The 20,290-nt window shown below is 32.3% G+C and overlaps 1 protein-coding gene across 13 annotated transcripts in view; it reads left to right on the plus strand.

The window, feature by feature from the left end:
* Positions 1-1,587: 1,587 nt before the first annotated feature.
* The window catches only part of LOC117576480 (dystrophin), a 175,826-nt gene continuing 157,123 nt past the window's right edge, over positions 1,588-20,290 (plus strand). For 11 of the 13 annotated variants that reach the window (XM_052007085.1, XM_052007086.1, XM_034261251.2 and 8 more), the window contains exon 1: positions 1,603-1,735. In XM_052007085.1, coding sequence (XP_051863045.1) covers positions 1,618-1,735 — 118 coding nt within the window. In that variant the 5' untranslated portion in view covers positions 1,603-1,617. Of the gene's footprint in view, positions 1,736-3,103; positions 3,119-4,288; positions 4,591-20,290 lie in introns of those variants that run through there. The other 2 variants (XM_052007084.1, XM_052007092.1) reach the window with 2 other exon arrangements.

The following is a 20,290-nucleotide window of genomic DNA, read 5'->3' on the forward strand; positions in this document are numbered from 1 at the left end:
AACTTGTTTCAGCATTTTAAGCCCTAAAACTGACCCAAACCATTAAAATGCTGAAACAATTCTGCAAAACTATATTTTACTTGAGAACTAACTTAACTTATTCTATTTAATTATTCTATCCAAGGGATGTTCCAAATTTCAGACTCACCAAAATTTCGCAGCCAATCTCATTTGACTGTAAAACTGTGAGAAAAAATGGTATTTGGAATATATTTACTCATTTTATTTTCCTTATGATATTTCTTTACGTTTCAAATTTAGACATAATGAGTATTTCTTATAGCATATATCAATAAACATATCCGATGAAATGTAGCAAAAATAATTGCAGCAGACAAGAGCGAATGACTCTTCAAAAATCACACAAAAAAACAACTAAGAAAATGTTGAAATGAAATTAAGCAAAACTTGAATTCAATTACAATGTAAGAAAAGAATACATATATATATTACTATATACTATATATAAACAATTCTATGTGTATAGATTAAAAAATACAGACACTTAAATACAATTTTTAACATTCCAATGAAGCTATTTCTTTGGTGTGCTGTTTTAAAAACAAACGAATCTTTTCATTTGAGGGTGGGAAAACGTGGATATACCATATAAGATTATTCTATATGATATTTCAGAAATTCATCGCTGTATTTTACATAATAATAAGGAAAAATGGAACTGGTATTCCCTTAAAGATTAAGTGTAGATATCGTCTCTACACTCTCTGGGAAAACGTTGATATACCATATAAGATTATTCAATATGATATTTCAGAAATTCATCGCTGTATTTTACATAATAATAAGGAAAATGGAACTGGTATTCCCTCAAAGATTAAGAGTAGATATCATCTCTAAAGATAGGCCCAAGTCGTAAAGATAATAATTCGCGCATTCCCATCATATTCTTAAGCAACTCGTCAGATCTTATCTGTGTGGCACATTTGGAAATGTTAAGAATCAACATATTGCCGTGTGACTAGAGCAGTATTAATTAATTAACAACAACAAAAATTGAGCTATCAGTTAACAGTTTCAGGTATTTGCTTGTTTCAATATCATACCAGTTTATAGCGATAAGATATGGGAGCTATTAGGACTGACAGTTCTCTCGGAATTACTTTCGCCCAAATAGAGAATGAATGTTATGATAGGCAATGTTAACTGAGAGAATTTGCTGAGCAAATTCCACAATTAGTCTCTGTTTTCAGTTCTTAAGTATTCTAATCAGTCGAGAGTCGTTTTATTTGTTTTACTCGAAGGTTGATTAGACTTCTGTCTCAGCACTTCTCGCATTTAGTCGCACTTTAAATTCTCGTCTATACGGTTGTCAGCTTTCGTGTCACGTCGTTTCGTTTCGTTTCGTTTGTGTTATCAATAAAATGCAATACAATTGTAGATCATAACAAAAATTCAGTTGTAACTGCAGTAAATATTTGTTTGGTGTGTTCCCCTGAAGAAGTGAAAGTATTTTGCTATCTTTATACAATTGAAGTGCAGCCTAAAAGTATGCGACAGTGTTTTTGGCAATTTGTTTAATTATTTGATAAGTTGTTCAATAAAATGTTGTGAGGTGCAGTTGTTTTTACATAGAAATTGTTATCACCAACTATCATCATGCACGATCCCAGCGATTATGATTCCGTTTGCAGTGACGAGGATTTTCTATATGTTGTTCAGGGCGCCTCAACGCCGCCTTTAATGAACTACGACGAGTTTATGGTTAAAACTATGGGTAAGTTTCGAATTGCTGCAATTTCTTTATAAAAGATATGGGTCTGTGTGCATAATAAATACATAAGGTGCTTTCATATACGGTATATACGATATAGGTAGCACACACCTAATAGAAGTGTCTACATTTCCTGCGCTTATCTTCTGTTTGCCATAGCTTTAAACTTTGATAAAATTGCCGCTGGCCTGAAACTTTTGCATACATAAAGAATGATGTGAAAAGTCCGGTGCAGATACGTGACTATATATGTACACATGTATAAGATAACATACATATGTAAAGCTAAAAGTTTGTTTTTAAATTTAATACTTTATGTAACTCTAAATTTGTTTTAAAACGTATGCAAGGATATGCTGAGGTTTTGCAGATTTTATCTGGATTTTAACCCCATACCAATTGAAGTTGACGTTCTACGAAGTCAAATGAATCATTTCATATACATACATTATTAACTACAAATATTTGTAATACAAATTTTTTAAAAATATTTTCTATACATAATATACAATAATATTAAATATTCAATTAACTATGTAGATATAGACAAAAATGGATAAATAAAACTTTCTAGAATCATGAATCAATCGATTTCACCTTAATTGAGCCCAATTACAATATAAAAATTTACTTCCAATATCACCCAAACGTGTCTCCCATTTGATGTAAAATTGATTATTGCTTATTATTATTTACAAAGTATTATAAATATTTGTCTCAGGGGTTCTATTAAATACATTCAACAAAATCAAAACACAGCACTGCAAATAAACAACAAGGAAGAACTGAATGTCGTTTGATAAGAGGCGTGATCAATCATACTGTTACTTTCTTCCTCTATCGATGTTCATCAATTAATTCCAATTCGTTTTCAATTATGATTTTCCACTTCAAGAGCAAATTCCAATGCTCAGCGCAACAGGATGGAAATGAAACATTTAAGCCATTGTGCTCAGCAGCTGTTAACCAAGCACCGAGCACTGAGCGCATCATGTTGTTTAACATAGAAGCATCAGCCGAAATTCGAATACTCTTAAAATTTAAATATTATTTTTACTAATCTCATTATCAGTACACCAATATTTAAATAAATGCAATTAAATTGAGTACCCTTTATCAATAACTGTTGGTATATCTAAGCGGTTAATGTAAAGCATGACTGTTAACTAACATAACTTTGCGCTCTCACCGCTCTCACTCTGCACTTTAACAGGGCAGAACTGCCGCTTACAGTAAAGATCGGTTTGTTCCAATCAGACAGTCACTAGAGCGCAGTCGCGCGAGAAACATCGCAATAGGTGCGCGGAAGGTTTTTGCGTCTTACGGTTGTGGTAAAGAAAAAAACAACGAAAAAAGTGTGAGGAAGAAGCAGCAACAGTGCAAAGGGTAGCAATAAAAAGCGTTTAAAAGCAACGCTTCGTTGTATGCGAGTGTTCGTCATAAAAGTGGCTCAAAAAGTTTCATTAAAAATGTGTAATCAAAAATTGTGCACACACCAAGCACTATGTGAATATTTGGCCAAAAAAGCCAGTGCAAAAAATTTCAATTAAAAGTGGACGCCGACGTTGACGCCATCGTTGGCAGCGACGCAACAAGTTCAAGTGTATAGTGTGCAAAAACAACTCGTTTCTATCAGAAATTAAAGTGTTAAGTATAAAGTGCTAAAATAAAGTTTGGAAAAATATTTTCCAATTGGTTTACCCCGTTTGTGTTCTTCTTCCTTTTGTTTGTCGGGCAGCGAAAAAGAAATACATTTTTCTATGGCATTGTCTTTAACTCTTTTTTCTCACTTACACACATGCACGCAAAACTGAAGGCGCATACACACACACAAGCAGAACGAATGTAGTTGTTGTTGCTTGCTGCTGCTGGCTGATTCTTTGACTCACAAATTACCCGCGACAGCAACAGCAACGGCGACGTCAGCAGAGTTAGCGGCAGCGAAACTGTTGTCTGTTCCATCGTGTTTCCAGTGTTTCATATCTGGTTTTCGCTTTCCATGCGCGTGCTTATTGGAATGTATGAGCGTGCTTCTTACCGTGTTCCAATTGCCAACCATGCCGTCTGCTTGGTTTCATCAACCGGTGTTTGTTTTCGGATCACCTTAGAGAGAGAAAGAGAGAGAGACACCTGTGTTGCTCTCTAGCTTGCTCTCTGGAGCTCTTTGCGATAAGGAATACACTGATGCACTCGTATTGTGATAATGTGAATAACGGACTGCACTATCAAAATAAGCAAACAACAAACTAAAAGACGTGTTAAATTAACCAGCGTGCAAGCAAACAACTAAATAAATAAACAAAACCAAAAAAAAAGAACTCATTAAAGTAGTTTGTTGTTCTTTTTCGCGCGTTTCGCTCTGCCCGCTTCGTTTTCGCTGTTTTGTTTGTTTTTGTGTTTGTTTCGGTGTGTTTGCTTTTCATATTCCTTCTTTGTTTATTTTGCTTTTGCAAACAATTCAAAGCGGGAACGTTACAGGTGTCACTTTTCATTTCTTGTTTCCCATCAAATTTGGCACCTTTTTTAGATGTTTTTTTTTTATGTTTTGTGGTATAGCAACAATTCACGACGCGCCTTTATTTACATTAATTACTGCGAAATAATACGAAAGAGTTAAAAAAAACATCGAATAAATACAAGTGCGAAAGTGAAAAAATGGCCATAAAATAGCCAAAAATATTTGCATTTTAAAATCAATTACCAAGAAAAAAGTGAATGTTGTGTATGTGATTCAACGATTTTATTTTTTACAACCTGGAAATAAAAATCAACGTACATTAAAACGAAACGAAATTTTGGATTTTAGGCAGATTTCGCATTAAAGCGATTAGGGAATATGGAACCGGCGATTTTAATTGGTAAGCTGATGAATTTTAATGGATTGTGACTTTTGATTTGAAGTTATAAGCAATTAAATGCCAAATGAAGTAATAAAAGAAAACAATTTATATTCTTAAAACTATATTTTATAATTTTTTGTCAGTGATGATGTTTAAATTTAAAAAAAAAAAAAATTAAAATGAAACATTTTCTTATAATTGGGAATTTGTTGATGTTTGGCAATCTGTATTTCAAATTTATGCCATGGTTTCAAAATGGTTCTTAATATAGAAAGAGATTTTTCCGGTATCAAATATAATTTTTTCAAATTTTTTAATATTAATAATATAGTAGAATTCTCCGGACAAAAACCTGAATTTAATTTTTTTTTCATGTTTTAGTTGCATTTATTTATATTAAATTAAAATAAATCTTTTTTTTAATTTCCCACATTTTTGTTTTAGAAATTAGTATTAGCTTAGTGTTTTTAATTAGCGATTGTCTACTGTAATTAAAGAATGTTGCTTTAAGTTATCAGAAAAACTAAAATCTAAAATCTTGTAAGAAGTATTCTCAATTCACACACTTGGCACCAATTTTGCACTTTTCTGATTAATTTGCCCATTAATGCGCTCATTAATTTTGAGAAAAAAGAACGCCCAAGTTAGAGGAATTTATTCAATAGGTGAGCATAGATTAGATGTCATCAACAAATTGATGAGATCACATGGCAAATTTATGATCTGGTAGCTACCAGAAATGCAATCATTCAGAGACAGAGGCCCAAAAGCAAAGCAAAGCAAAGCAAATGGAAAGCCATTAAAGTAACAAATTGCGAGTTGTAATCTTGAGTAATTTTGTTGTTTTTTTTTATGGGCGTGACTATTTTTCACTCGCTTGTGGCGGCTGCTCCACATTCAAGGCAGCGTACTGCGGAACAGAGAGACAGACAGTCAGACAGACAGACTTGGCTGTGTGGCATGCTGTTTGTCTGCCACATGTGGCCAAATGCAAATGCGCATTCGCATTCCAAAGGCAGCAGCTGCCTCATGCAATTGTTTGTGTGTGTGTGTAAGTGCTCTTTCATAGATACATGGATACATTAAAAGCCAAACTGCGAGTAACCCACACACGAATTGTGTGGGACAGAATGGCAAGCACAAATTGGTGCGGTCTCGGAACAAAATCGAGTCTCAATTACCGATAGACGACACAAACCTCACAGTGGTCGGATCTCATTAGCGGCTTACGCAGAGAGCGATAGAGATGGCAAGAGAGAGAGGGAGATGGATGTATTTAGATATTTCAGCTTGTGGTGTTTATAAAGCGAAACCGCCAGTGCCGGCAAATTGAACCACGCCCGCTGTTTGTCTGATCATTAACTGCTTAACCAGCGAGATGCAGATGCTCCAGTCTCTCTAGTTGTGTATCTCTATCTCACACAATGTGTGTGTGTGTGTGTGTGTGTGTTTATATCTTTGTGTATTTGTGTGTGTGCCCGTGCCGGGCGTGTGCAACATGTGGTCGTTATCGTGGTCGGCTTCGAGCTGGTGCAAAGATACAATTCCATTTCTATTTCAACTTCTAGTATCTCTTTCTCAACTCAAACTCAAACTCAAACTGAACTTTAATGAGGGCACGACAATATCGAAGCGCCTTAATGGGATTAATTTGAACAGTTCGGGAAGATCGCTTCTCGAGACCCTGAGACCAAAATTGGTCAAAGCTCAACTGAATGGGCACGCAATTTTGAGTGCGCTGCTCCAATTTCTATGGATCAGCTTAAAGTTAATTCCCAATTGCAGAAATTGAGCGAACGAACCTGATGAACTCGTCTAATTTGATATGCTTGCCAAACAAAGTTTACCGTTTTTATTGTATTGACAATATAATAAGACGAGTTTTATAATTTATTATTTAGAAAGAAGTTTATTAGAGATATCCTATTATTTCGTTAATTTACAATATTATTAAACTTTTAATATATTAAATTGCTATAAAATTACTATTGTGTAGTATATCTTTTGTACACATTTGTGTATTTGTTTTCACTTAAAATTAGTATACTTTTTTTTTTAGAAAATAATATTCTATTCTATTATAAAATATATGTAGATGATATAAATATTTATATACATTTATAATTTAAATTGCAAAATGATCACACGTTAAATTGATATTGTGAAAAAAAAACACTTTAATCTTATTTATTTTAAAATTTGGGGTTCAATTTGGAATTAATGTCTTTTATATTTACAATTTATTTGGGGCTCAATTCGGAATAAGATCTTATATATTTATATATTTACAATTTATCATACAAACTTTTGTCTAAATTGCGATTTTTGAAAATCATTTTGAGAAGAATTGTTTGTTTTGGTATAAAATCCACATATTCTTCGGGTTTAAAATATTTGCAATTATATTACAAAATGTAATATTTATTATAATTTATCATCTTATCTCACCTTGAAAATATTCTCTATCAATATATTTGTATATTCAGGCTGTACCCCATATAATCACACATAGCTGAGTCATATCATCTACAGGCTTTTCCCTAAAGATATATGTTAGAAACTTAGATGACATTGAGTCTTCTCAAGAGTCTGTACTACGTGACGATTCATAACACAGTTGAAACGCAGTCACTTGGAGGTATCTAGTATAAACTAATACACAGCTGTAGAATACTTGATAATTGAGAATTGTATAAGCACCTGACAAGTTGCTGTAGCTATTGTTATTACTCGACTCGTAAGTCTCGTAACTAAAAATAAACATTCGAGTCGACTGTCAACTGGCATCAATAAGTATTATCGCAAATTGAAAACGAACGTTCTCCCCCACATAGAAAGAGGCTGAGGCTGCTTGACTGCTTGACTGACTGAGTTACTGACTGCCGCAGACAGTTTCCATCAACAATGTCTAATTAGAAAGTTTGCGTACCCAATAAGGCAAATTGAATGGCCAAACATTGCGGGCCAAGTTATCAACAACGACAACAGACAACAGAAAAAGCAATAAAGCAAAAAAGATGTGGTGAAGCTCAAGTTTGAAGGCATCTCAAAGTGAGTGAAATGTTTGCAAACTCACTTGACCATAAATGCTGTTTGTGTTCCATTCAACTTCAAACCGACTTTGACTCTCGCAGTTTTGTCTCCGACGCCAAGACAAACATGATAAACCGCATTGAAGCGTTACAAATCATCGACTGCAGTGGGAAAACTGATCGCTAACGTGCATATAGCATGCATCCATCTGATGTATCTGACTTAAACCTCTCTCTACTCTCCGTTCTCCACTCTCATTCAAAGTGCCCTTTCTCTTTTCTGCTCATATTTTCCATTTTTATTTCTTATTTCGTTTTCTTAGTTTTCTGTATTTTTTGCTTCGTTGCACGCCACATCGATCAATGTGACTGATAACACTGTTTGAGTTATGAATTGATTTTATACGTGTGTATTGAGGGTATCTCAACTGTTGCTGCTGCTGCTGTAGTTTGTATATTTTAACTTGTGGGGCGTACATATTGATTGGGTTCATGCTGAAGTCAAGATTGAGCCGGGGGATCGACCAACGAACACATGTGGCTTCAAAGCACGCGAAAGTCAAAGTTGGCATTCCTTTTGAATATCATAATTTATATAACTGAAGAAAGATAATTTAACTTGCAGAATTAAGAGAAACATCTGCTCTGTTCTTTAAATAAGTTGTTTTTATGGAAATAACTTTTGACATTTCGCATTTGGCATAAATTTGCTTAGCCTGTCAACTAATATGACAATTTTAAATGTGTCATAATTTAATTAGTTCAAAATATATATTATAACTTCTCTCTAAATAAGTTAGTATAACTTTTTGCACAGTATAATTGTATAGTATATTTAATACTTCAAAAAACCGTCAAAAAATATTTTATGAAATGCGAAATTAAAAGAAAAAGAAACATTTTTTCTTTTTTCTGTATAAGTTGGATGCTGAATGAACACAATAATTTTTATTGCAATGCTATAAATTGCAATTACTTATAGATAAATTTAAAGAATTCTTCAATTAATAAAACATCAAATAACTTGTGATATTAGAAAGGCAATTGTTCCGTTCCCAAATAAGTTTGATATTGAAAGAACTTTTAAAATATGAAATTTATGTAGCATGACAATTGGTGAGCATATATCATAAAATGAAAAATGGAAGAAAACTTCAATTAATTTCGACCAATTAAATGGCCGAAAATTTAATCTTTTATAAATTTGCCAATTTATTGGCTTATTGGTTTTATATATATTGCTTTTTCATTTAGTGTATAAAAATTGTTCAATAATTTAATTGATGTTTTTATTTATGAAATTTTTGAGCGTTGAATTGAATCGATAGCGGATAGCAATTATCTGAAAAATTTGGCAAATTGGAAACAATAGAAACATGCAGAAATATATTTATGTTGCCACTAAACTATTAGTTGTACATCTAGAGGCAATCATTGAATATTTGTACACCGATTAAACGATAAAATTCCCTGTCTAACAACTATAAATAAATAATAGTCATAGTTGTTGTTCTTTTTTTTTATTACGCATCGAAAGTGTGACAATAACGAAATTAATAAATCGATAATAGCCATGAAACAGACTCGAAAACTTGTCTCAAGAGAGAGAGAGAGAGAGACTGAGTAAATAAACAGAAGAACTTGGAATGGAAGGGAGAAGCCATGGCCAGGGTCAACATTTGAGTCAATTCAATTATATACTATGTAGGTCTGCTGCTCCTTTGAAATTGAAAGAGAACATAGTACAAAAACAACAAACAAATTCTGTTAATTGTCACGAATTAAATGACAAGCGGGCTTCTGTATCTTTTAACTCTACTTTAGCTCTATGTGTATGTGTGTGCGTTTGTCTCTTCAGTTTGTTTGTCCAATAATTTTGCGAGTATGAGTTGTCGTATAAATTAATAACACATGACTGAAGCGTATTCTCACGCTCCGTTGGGAAATGTTACGGCAATAGCTACAAAAAGTTAAAGCCCTATCAATTAAAGTGCGGCTTAAAAGGGGAGCGACAGAGAATGTTGTAAGTGTGTGTGTGTGTTGCGAGATACAAAAATGAAGCGCACATGTAATGAAAATAAAAATGAGCAATAAGCAGACAAAATGGGCAGATGGAGTCGCAGTCGCAGTCATCGTAGTCGTAGTCGTAGTCGGCAACCTGGTCTAGCCCAGTCAAGTGCAAGTCCTCGCGGCAACTATAGAGCCATTCGGCCTAAGTGGGCTTTAATAAGGCCTAGGAGAGGCAACGCATGGCCAAAGTAAATGGAAAATACACTTGAACATTCAAGTAACCAGAGTCTGCACTTTTCGTATACATAACATAGCAAAGTGTGTTCCCATTTCTGTAGCCTCCTTAAATTTATACATACATATAATGGCAAAATGCAATTAAATGGAATAAGAGTTTAGTTTTTGCACTATTCTCTTTCAATACTTTCTTTAGTTTAGTCTTATATCTAACGTAGAAGAGTGGGTTTTTCCTTATTCTGAAATCTCTTTAATTCACAAATATAATAGCAAAATGCAATTTTGATTTTTCATTCTTCTTCCAATAGTTTTTTTTAGTTTAGTCTATCCTGACAAATTATACTTTTCTTTGAACGCAATTGGCAAATACACTTGAACATTCAAGTAACCAGAGTCTGCACTTTTCGTATACATAACATAGCAAAGTGTGTTCCCATTTCTGTAGCCTCCTTAAATTTATACATACATATAATGGCAAAATGCAATTAAATGGAATAAGAGTTTAGTTTTTTGCCCTATTCTCTTTCAATACTTTCTTTAGTTTAGTCTTGTCAGAGTCTGCGATTTTCTTATATCTAACGTAGAAGAGCGTATTGTTTCTTATTCTGAAATCTCTTTAATTCAAAAATATAATAGCAAAATGCAATTTTGCTTTTTCATTCTTCTTCCAATAGTGTTTTTAGTTTACTCTTTCCTGACAAATTCTACTTTTCTTTGAATATAAAGGGCAAATACACTGGAACATTAAGGTAACTAGAGTCTACACTTCTCGTATATATAGCAAAGTGTGTTCCCATTTCTGTAGCCTCCTTAAATTTATACATACATATAATGGCAAAATGCAATTAAATGGAATAAGAGTTTAGTTTTTTGCCCTATTCTCTTTCAATACTTTCTTTAGTTTAGTCTCGTCAGAGTCTGCGATTTTCTTATATCTAACGTAGAAGAGTGTGTTGTTCCTATTTCTGAAATATCTTTAATTTATACACAAATATAATAGCAAAATACAATTAAATGGAATAAGAGTTTAGTTTTTTGCCCTATTCTCTTTCAATACTTTCTTTAGTTTAGTCTTGTCAGAGTCTGCGCTTTTCCTATATCTAACGTAAAAATATTGTCGTGTTCCTATCTATTTAGATCTATTTAAATTCAACAAAAAAAATAATAGCAAAATGGAATAACCTGTAATAGGAGTTTTAGTTTTATTTTATTCTTTCAACAATACGTTATTTAGTTTAGTCCTTCCAGAGAAATTCTACTTTTCTTTGAACGCAAATGGCAAATTCACTTGAACATTCAATTTACCCCAGTCTGCACTTTTCTTATACATAGAAATGTTTCCATTTCCGGAATCTCCTAAATTTTTACAAAAAAGGATCAATAAATTTTTTAATTAGATTTTGTTTAATTTTTTGTTCTATTCTTTTTACAATACGTTCATTTAGCTTTCTCTGCCAACTATTACTTTTTTTTAAAGTAAAAGGCAAATGAACTTTAAAATTAAATTAAATTAAATTATGTAGCAGATATGTGTGTTCCTATTAAACTATTTTATTTTCAGTTCAGTTTTTTTTAGATTTTCCTGACAAACTCTAATTTTCTCTCTCTCTTCCAATTACACAAATTCCCAGCTAATAGAACCTGCAGTTTTCCAATAATTCTGTGTGCAATCTCTCTTCAATTACTAAAATTAGCAAAAAGACATCTGCAGCCTGCTTCCTGGCTATTACGAATATATGTTCTTGCTGTCTGTGTTTAAGCCAGCAACCAGTTTATGGTCAATTGCCAAATCGTTGACTCTTTTTTTTTCTTCTCTTTGCTGCTTCTACTTAATTGTAGATTCCCAGTCGTGTCATCATTATCGCAGTTTGTCGTAAGCATTTGCCAATACTTCATTTTGTTGTTGATGTTGTTGTTTTCGTTGCTTGGCTGCATGAATGAATGAATTTCACGATAAGTAAATTCAATTATCCGAAACATTAATGAATGCGTAAAATTTAAGCAGCAGTCGCGGCATTTTGTCAGCTCAACGAAAAAACTCGCCGCCTAAGTGGATTTGTAATCAATTTTGAAGAAAACCACAAGGCAACGTCGACTAAGCCGAAAGTTAATAAGGCGTAAAGTGTTTAGAGTGGGCCGTTGGCCAAGATATGGCTAAAATAATTTAATGAATATTTATAGATAGACTCTAAAGTGCATGGAGTACACAAAGTCACAAATCAAGCTACTTGCTGGAGCACTGAAACCCATTTAATCGAGGGGACGAAATATTATAAATATAATAAACAAAAACTTGAAGATATATAAATAGTGCTTTTATGTTGATTAAAGTTGAATTGAAGTTAAATAAAGTGTGAAGCCGTTTGTAACTTTGAACTTGAAAGAAAAATTTAATGCTTAATAAATTTAAGTGTTGAGTACTTTTATTGAAAAATAAATTGTGTAGTATAGTTAAATGTTGTATAAAAATGATTAAAATCAATTAAATTAATGCTTTTATAGTTATTAAAGATGCGTTGAAGTTAAAACTTCAAAGATAAAGATAATTGTATTATTTCGTAAATCAAAAAACATTGTTAGTATTAAAAAAAATTTTTTGTTTATTATTATCATTAAAATGTATTAAGAGATACCCGCTATCCATTTTGAATAAAATTAGTGTGGTATTCATTTTAAAATATTCCAATTAATATACCTCAAAAATACTAAAAATATACCGAATGTTATATTTCATAATATACCATAAAGTTCAAAAAATCAGATTGACAGCAAAAGTAACTAATACCCTATTGCAAAAAGGGATTTTAACCATACAAAAGTATTTCTTTAATAACTTAAAACAGACGCTGGCTTCAAAATTTCGTTTATTATACTATTTACGCATACGCATAAATTATTTTTATAAAATTTACTATAGCTGACCTTGAAAAAACACAAAATAACATGAACTCTTTTTGGATAATTGAAGTTTATTACTTTTATCAAATTTTTAACTATATCTGATCTCGTCCAGAAAATAAATAAAATAAAAAAACAACAACAAAGGTAAAATATATTTTAAAAAATGTAATGAATGAAATTATTTTGAGTTCTTAGCGAATCTAATTGATATAATTAAAATACATAGAAGATAACAATTTCAAATTACAGCTGCAGTAAAGTTGTAATGAAATAACTGTATTTAGAGAGCGGTAGTTGCGCAAAATTAATAATAATATTGTCACACTCTCCGCAATGTAACGTTGCATGCTAATTTGAGGTGCTGCCCATCCGGCAGTCTATGCAAATCCAGCGAACACCGAATGTCGGAAGTGTTGCCCAAAGTGTTGACCGAACAGCGGAGCTGCGGTTGAGCTATAAAAAAAGTCATATTTGTAAAACAACAAAAATGAGTTAAAACTTCCGCTTGCACGGAGTGCAAAGAGTTCGGCCAGCGAAACAACCAACAACAGACGAACAGACGGACGGACAGACGGACGGACGGACGGACAGACACAGAGACCAAACAGCTAAGCGACAGGCGTCCAAAAGCCGCTGCCAAACAATGACGTCGACGCAATGGTGGAGGTGGAGATTGAGGTGGTTGCTGGGCCATTGTGGGGGCTTTGACTTTGGCTTTTGGCTGTAGCTGGTTATAGACATAAACATGACTCGGGTCTTGTTTGTCCCCCACGTTGATAAGCCTTTGGCAGCATATTCGGTACGTCAAGAAGCACTCTGAAAGTGTTGGATATGCTGGTTGAGCTCTCTGGCCTCCGGTCTCCGGTCTCTGGTCTCTGGTCTCGTTTGCTTGGAACAGGTTTTCCCATGATCTTCTGACATTTTTTGTGTATTTCGTTTTACGGTGTTTTTTTTTTTTTTTTGGAAAACATATTGAAATGCAGTCAGTATACTAATTTATGCGGGCCAAAGTTGCCTCAAATGTTTGCTTGAATGATGCATTTAATTTGTTGTTGCTTGTTCAATTGCCTGTCTCTTAATATGAGAACTTTGTGGCCATTAACAGGCAATACACGAGCTCCAAATGAGCGCCACGCTGAATGTACGCTGTGATTTTTAAATTGTGGAAGAAATTGTGTTTGTCTTTCCCAAATAAACGGAAATGTATTTTAAATTCAAATTGGCACGGTTCTTTGCACATTTATTATTATCAAGTGTGCTAGCAATCGCAATTTGCAAAACATTGCTGATAAATCAGAATTCACTGTTTGGTAAATAGGTGTATAAATTTTGTAGAAGAAAATAAATAAATGAAAATTGAGAGCATGGCATGATATTTATAATTTTTGGCAGCGAACTGAATGTCATACATATATTCAGTTTTACTAGAGTTTTATTTGGTTTTAAATAATTTAAAAACTAGAGCAAAAGCTATCAGCTTTAATTTCCTTCAGCAAAGTCTTTCACATATTTAATTCAGGCTTCATCTCATCCCAAATTGAATAATACATTGGCGAGGAAATGTAATCTTCGATTCGCCAGAAACTGAAAATAAATAAAAACTCAATTGAGTGCATAAAACAGTAAACAATAATATATGTACATACAAAATATTTTCTAAAAATAACGCAAAAAATAAAAAAGTCAGGAAAGGGCGAGAACAAATAATGAAGCGAGCAAAAAACAAACTCAACTATCGAAATGCGTGTCACATGCGACGTATTGAAGAAGGCGTCACGTACAAAACGATACAAAAGTGCCGGTAATCGAAATATACAAAGGCAATAAGTCTGATAAAAAATGAAGTGGGTGGGTGCAATTACTAGACCAGCATATACCCTGGAAATAGTTTGCAATTCAAGTGAGAGACACTCTGAACGCCAACTGCTTCAATCTGTTCTTTTTATTATATTTATTATGTCATTGTTATGAAATATTCAAACACAGTTTGTACATATGTTCAATAACCAGTTTAACAAATTCCGTTTGTAAGTGTTCATTTGAACTGAAATTGTTTTAATATAAAAGCATGCTATAGAGGTAGATATCCTATAAAGTTATTTTTGGGAATTTCAAGAAACCATTTTAATCCATGAAAAAAATTGTACTACAAAGAAAACAGTTTTCAGAATTTTAATAAATTTATATTTCAAAGCACTTTAATAAATTAGAAATTAGAAAATATATATTTCAAGCAAAACATTCTACGAATTTTAATAAATTAAAATTTTGTATACCATGAAACACCAAAAATGATTTAAGCAACTAAGTGAATATGCGAGTTAGCTTGTCGCCTTCAGTCAGTTTATAATAAATTTATGATACCCCCTTTTAGAGCCAGGGTATAAAAAGCACATTCCAGCAGACAATTTAGTACACGTTGTACGTTTGTATGTAAGTAGAACAATAAAAATGTTTTAGTCTCAGTATTATGAATGAAATGGAAAATGTTGATCATGCTGGTGTTGGTGTTGGTGTTGGCAGTGATGTTGTTGCTCTTGCTGTTGATGTTGGTGTTGGTCTTGTTGCTGAGACTGCATTTCCCATATGGGCTGTAAAAGCCCAGCGACAACTGGCAATTAAAATTGAAGCTGCCTGGGGTCACACAGACAATGCTGAGTCGAGTCGAGTTGAGTCGAGCCGGCTTTATGGTATTGTCATTATAAAGTCATGGCAACAAAGTCACTGATGCGTACAGGGAACTCAACCCACAGCTCCACCCTAACCCCAAACCCCAAACGCGCCTCAACGGCTGTTAAAATAACTTAGCAAAAGTTGAACAACCAGAAACCTGAAAATAAAATTTTAACACGAAAAAGTTTGCTCCAATTTTTTGTTTTTTGACAAACTGTGCATCTCATCATCATACTTTAACTTGCTCCAAAGTAAAGAGTATTCATTACGCATATTTTTGCAATTTTTGCTTTATTTTCTTTTATGTTAAGTTTCACCCGATTTATGGCGTTTTTAACGTCAGCAACTTGAAAGTGCAGTAATTGCTACCAAGAGCAGATAATAGCATAATTCATTGGTAATTTAGTTAAGTCAACTTTAGTTATATGGTAATAAAATCTATTTTACGAAAGAAAACAAAATATTGAAGAAAATCATTTTGTATATATGACACTAAACTTAATTATATCTTGTATGAAAAAGATAAATAATGTATATGATTTTAATATAGTTTAGTTATATTTAGATATACCAAAAAATCTTTTAGAGACTGCTGGTCTTGGGTTAAATGCACGCTGACTTGTGTAAACATTTGTTAAATATTTATTGTTTTAATGAAGATTCAAATAAAGTTGATATATTTGGTACTATATTTAAAGATCATTTAAATGTCTTATTTAAATGATTATTCAAGTTACAAAGATTTTATTTTGAGTAGCTTTAGTTGAGTTTTGTTGGTAAAAGGAAAAAACGCACTTTAGGTTTTTCAATATTTTTTAAGAAAAGTAATTTTTTTGAATTAAAATTTTTGTTGGTGTTAACATTTGATTCATTAAAAATTAAAAAATAATAATAAAAATTAAATAATAATAATAAAATAAACAACGGAGTCATTAGTGATAACTTTATATACCCGGACCTTCATAGAATGACATAAGGAATCTACATAGTTTAAGGAAAACTCACTCCAAGCACATTTAAAGCTTCATTCAATATTTCCTTATCTCCGTTTTAGCTAACCTAAGACTAACAGAAATAATAAATTTAAGAAAAGCATTTTAAACACCTTTATTTGGTGATTTAGTTTAGATAACTTTTCATTAATATACAACAAAATGTATTAGCTCTTAAATGAGAAACCAATATAATATATTTTGAGGAATGCATCTTATTCTTCCCTTGTTATCGGAAAAAAACCTTAAATTTGTTTAAGATACTCGCCAGCTGCTGGAGGGTAAATGTTTATTAATTTTACAACAGCTCGTTAGTGAGTTAGGGAGTCTTTACTGTACCTTATGTACACAAGGTACACAGAGTATTATATCACGCTCATAAATCATGCTCTCATTTTACTTTTGTTGTTGTTGTTTTTACTTTTTTGTTGTGTTTTTTGCCCGACCGGAATTTCAATTTGGTCTTGATATTATTGTTGAATAATTAACGAATCGGAACGAGTAGCCCAATCCCATGCTTTGGCTTCTCTAGTGCTCACTCATTTAAATCGTAAGGCTGATAATAATACTCGTACTTAGTGTATGTGTGAGTGTGTGTGTGTATATGGGGATAGATAGCTAGTCAGACGCTTATCAATTTTCAAAGCCACACTACGAGTTCCTTCACCTTTTTGGATTTTTCTTGGCGCTCTGTGCGTGACACACATATACAAATACACACTGAGGCACCAATACAAACATACAATACGTACATAATAAATAAATATTTGTTACGGTAGTCTCCCCAAGTATGCAGCAGTTGCTGTGGTTGTTTTTGTCCCATTTGTTGTTTTTGTTGTTGCTGAGTCTTGTGTTGTGCGTGAGTCTTGTGTTGACCCAAAGGCGAGGGATCCGGATTCCGGATCGGAGCAATGGCAAATGCCAAACGCTTGTTCAATAATAAACAAATTGTAGCGCCTTGCTGTATTTTTGTTTACATTTTATTTCTATATATAAACATCACTTTTTCTCCTGTATTGTTTTGTTTTGTCTTTTTATATATTGATGTTTTGACTCCCCCTCTAAGCAATAGATTATGGATTATTGAAATGCTCTTAATCTTAAAGCTGCAAAGTAGTTTAAGAGATTACAATTTTGACATTCTTTCTGAAGATAGATTACTAAAGTTTTCACTTCTATTGATTAAAAATGTCTACTGCAATTTAAAGTAAGAGTAAAATATCTATTATTAAGAGTTAAATTTAAAGTTAAAGGAGTATTCAACGAGTCTTAAAGTTTACTTTCTGTGTCTAAAAAATAAAATTCAAAATAATTTAGAGCAAATTTAAAATATTTACCCTTTAATTAATTTTTGTTACCTATTAAGTAGTTATTTTAAACTTAATTGAGCCTTAAACAAGCGTTCAACTGACTTTCATTTCTTGCTATTAAAAGTAAAATTCAACAAAATTCAATATTTAATATGTCTAATTAATTATCTTTTTTATTACTTATATAATAGTTAATTCGTTTTGACTAATAAATTGCTTCAAGTTTTTTCACTTCTCATATTTGAAAATGATTTCAAGCTATTATTATTTATGTATAATTACGTGCTAATCATATGTATCCAATAATTAATTTTAAAGTTGTGTTGAATATTTAATTGTTCCAAACAACTCTTCAAGTTTTTTCGACTTATTATTAAAAATATTTTTTTTAAAATTCAAAATTTTAATTGCGAAATTGATTGAATACCAAGCATTTTCAATGAATTTCTATTGATACATTATATTTTCTTTATTTTTATGTAATTTATAAAGTGTTAATCGTGAAGTTGTTTTGACCATTCATTTGTTTTGAGTTTCTTATCCTTACGATTAAAATTAAAATTTAAAAAAATTTAAATTTATATTCCCAAATAGAGCAAATATTTACTAATTATAATTCATGGCTGTTCGTAAAATTACTTCATATCTTTGAAGTACTTAATAAATAGTTAATCATGAAGTTGTTTTGACTATTTATGTGTTTCAGCTTGCTTTCACTTCTCATGCTTAAAAATAAAATTCACCGAAAGGGCATGCTAAAAATAGACATTCACCTTTTCAATTCAATGTCATGCTCGCAATCAAACAATTCGAGTCCGCAACACTTTAGACATTCGAGGAATACAAAAGATTGCGTCAAATTGAATTTGTTATAAACCTAATACCTCAAATCAATTAAAAAACAAGAATATAGTACCGCATTCAAAATATACCATAGACGGCTCAATATACCAGATTGTCAGCCAAAGTAACTAAGACCCTTATAAGTAGGCATTTTTGCCCATACAAAAGTATTTCTTTTATAACTTCGACAATTTTTATCTGATCGCAACCAAATTTTCAGGAATCATAAGTACTATAGTTATTATTATATATACCGCAACTCTAAAAAAATTAGACATTCGAGGAATACAAAAGATTGCGTCAAATTGAATTTGTTATAAACCTAATACCTCAAATCAATTAAAAAAACAACACTTTGCTCGTCAGGAGACGCTTTTATCTTCAGTTTTTTATTGACTGACAAAACGGCGGGTAATCGATATTTTTATGGTTTACACCCAAAACTTTTTTACTTGTATTCTTTTTGTTGTTTTTGGTACTTCAAAACTCAACGAAAATGATTTTCATATGCCGCTGTCTGGCTTTGAGAGCTATAAAATGTCGATTTATTGTTTTATAATTGAAAGCAATAAAAATGTACAAAAAGGCGACAACAACAATGAAAATTACCATCGAAACCAACTGATGCTGCTGTGCTTTGTGTGGGCGTTATTGGTGTGAATGTGTATTCGGGAATGGAATCGCAATGGAGCCACAAAAGCGACAAATCGAGAAAGAATCGCAAATGAATTTGATCGTAATGACATCAGTCTGTCAGCTTGTCCGTTATTCAATTGAATTCAATTCAAGACAACTTTTATTATTTGGGCTCAGTAAATACAGAATTTTTTTTACATTCATTTTTTTTTTTTTTTTGCTTAGTTTCATGTTATTTGGTTTTCAATTTGCCATAAATTGTTATTGAAATTCAAATGAAACAATGCAGCGACGACAAATATGAATTTCAAATTTTACGCTATTCGTTTCGCTTTTTGAAGGTTGTCGATTGATTTGACACAAATATCGCAATTGTTTGTCTGATGTGAAGAGGAAATTCGGCACAATGAAGCTTGCAAATAGATATAGTATACATTGAATGGGTTCCACTTGGGTGAAGGTTAGGGAAAAAGTGTAAATTATTGATAGATGTGTAATTAAACAAAACATAAATTCAACGAATTGGGAATAGAAGCAACTATGGAAAATAACAAAGGAAAACTTTCGACCACAATATTAAATAAATATAATAAAAGAGCAAATCAATCAATTACCTAGAAACAAAGATGATCGAGTTACTTTTTTCTCTTCTTTACCACAAATCAATTTCCAAACATTGATGAAGCATTTAAAGCACTTATTTGCTGAACGAATCGAACTTTGCTACCAACTGTTCACAAAACCAAATGTCAACGAAACCAATGCAACCTCAGGTGAACAAGAGTTTTCCCAGAAAAAACAACACAATTGGCAAACAGCTTGGAAGACAAACAAACAACTGCAAGAAATTAAGAGAGGCAAATAAACGGCACACACAAAAAAGTATTTCCTGGTAAATAACAAAAAAAAAAAAAATGCAGACTGCAGTAACAATTGCAGTTGCAACAGCAGCAGCAGCAACTGTTGCTGAAATTGCCGTAATTGACACTGAAAATGATGATGCTCCTTTGCGATGCTCTCTGCGAAGCTGATGCTGACACAGCAGACAACATAGATTGTGCTGTTGGTATGGTAAATTTTATTT

This window comes from Drosophila albomicans, chromosome 2R (genome assembly GCF_009650485.2).
Source record: "Drosophila albomicans strain 15112-1751.03 chromosome 2R, ASM965048v2, whole genome shotgun sequence".
Classification (NCBI taxonomy): domain Eukaryota; kingdom Metazoa; phylum Arthropoda; class Insecta; order Diptera; family Drosophilidae; genus Drosophila; species Drosophila albomicans.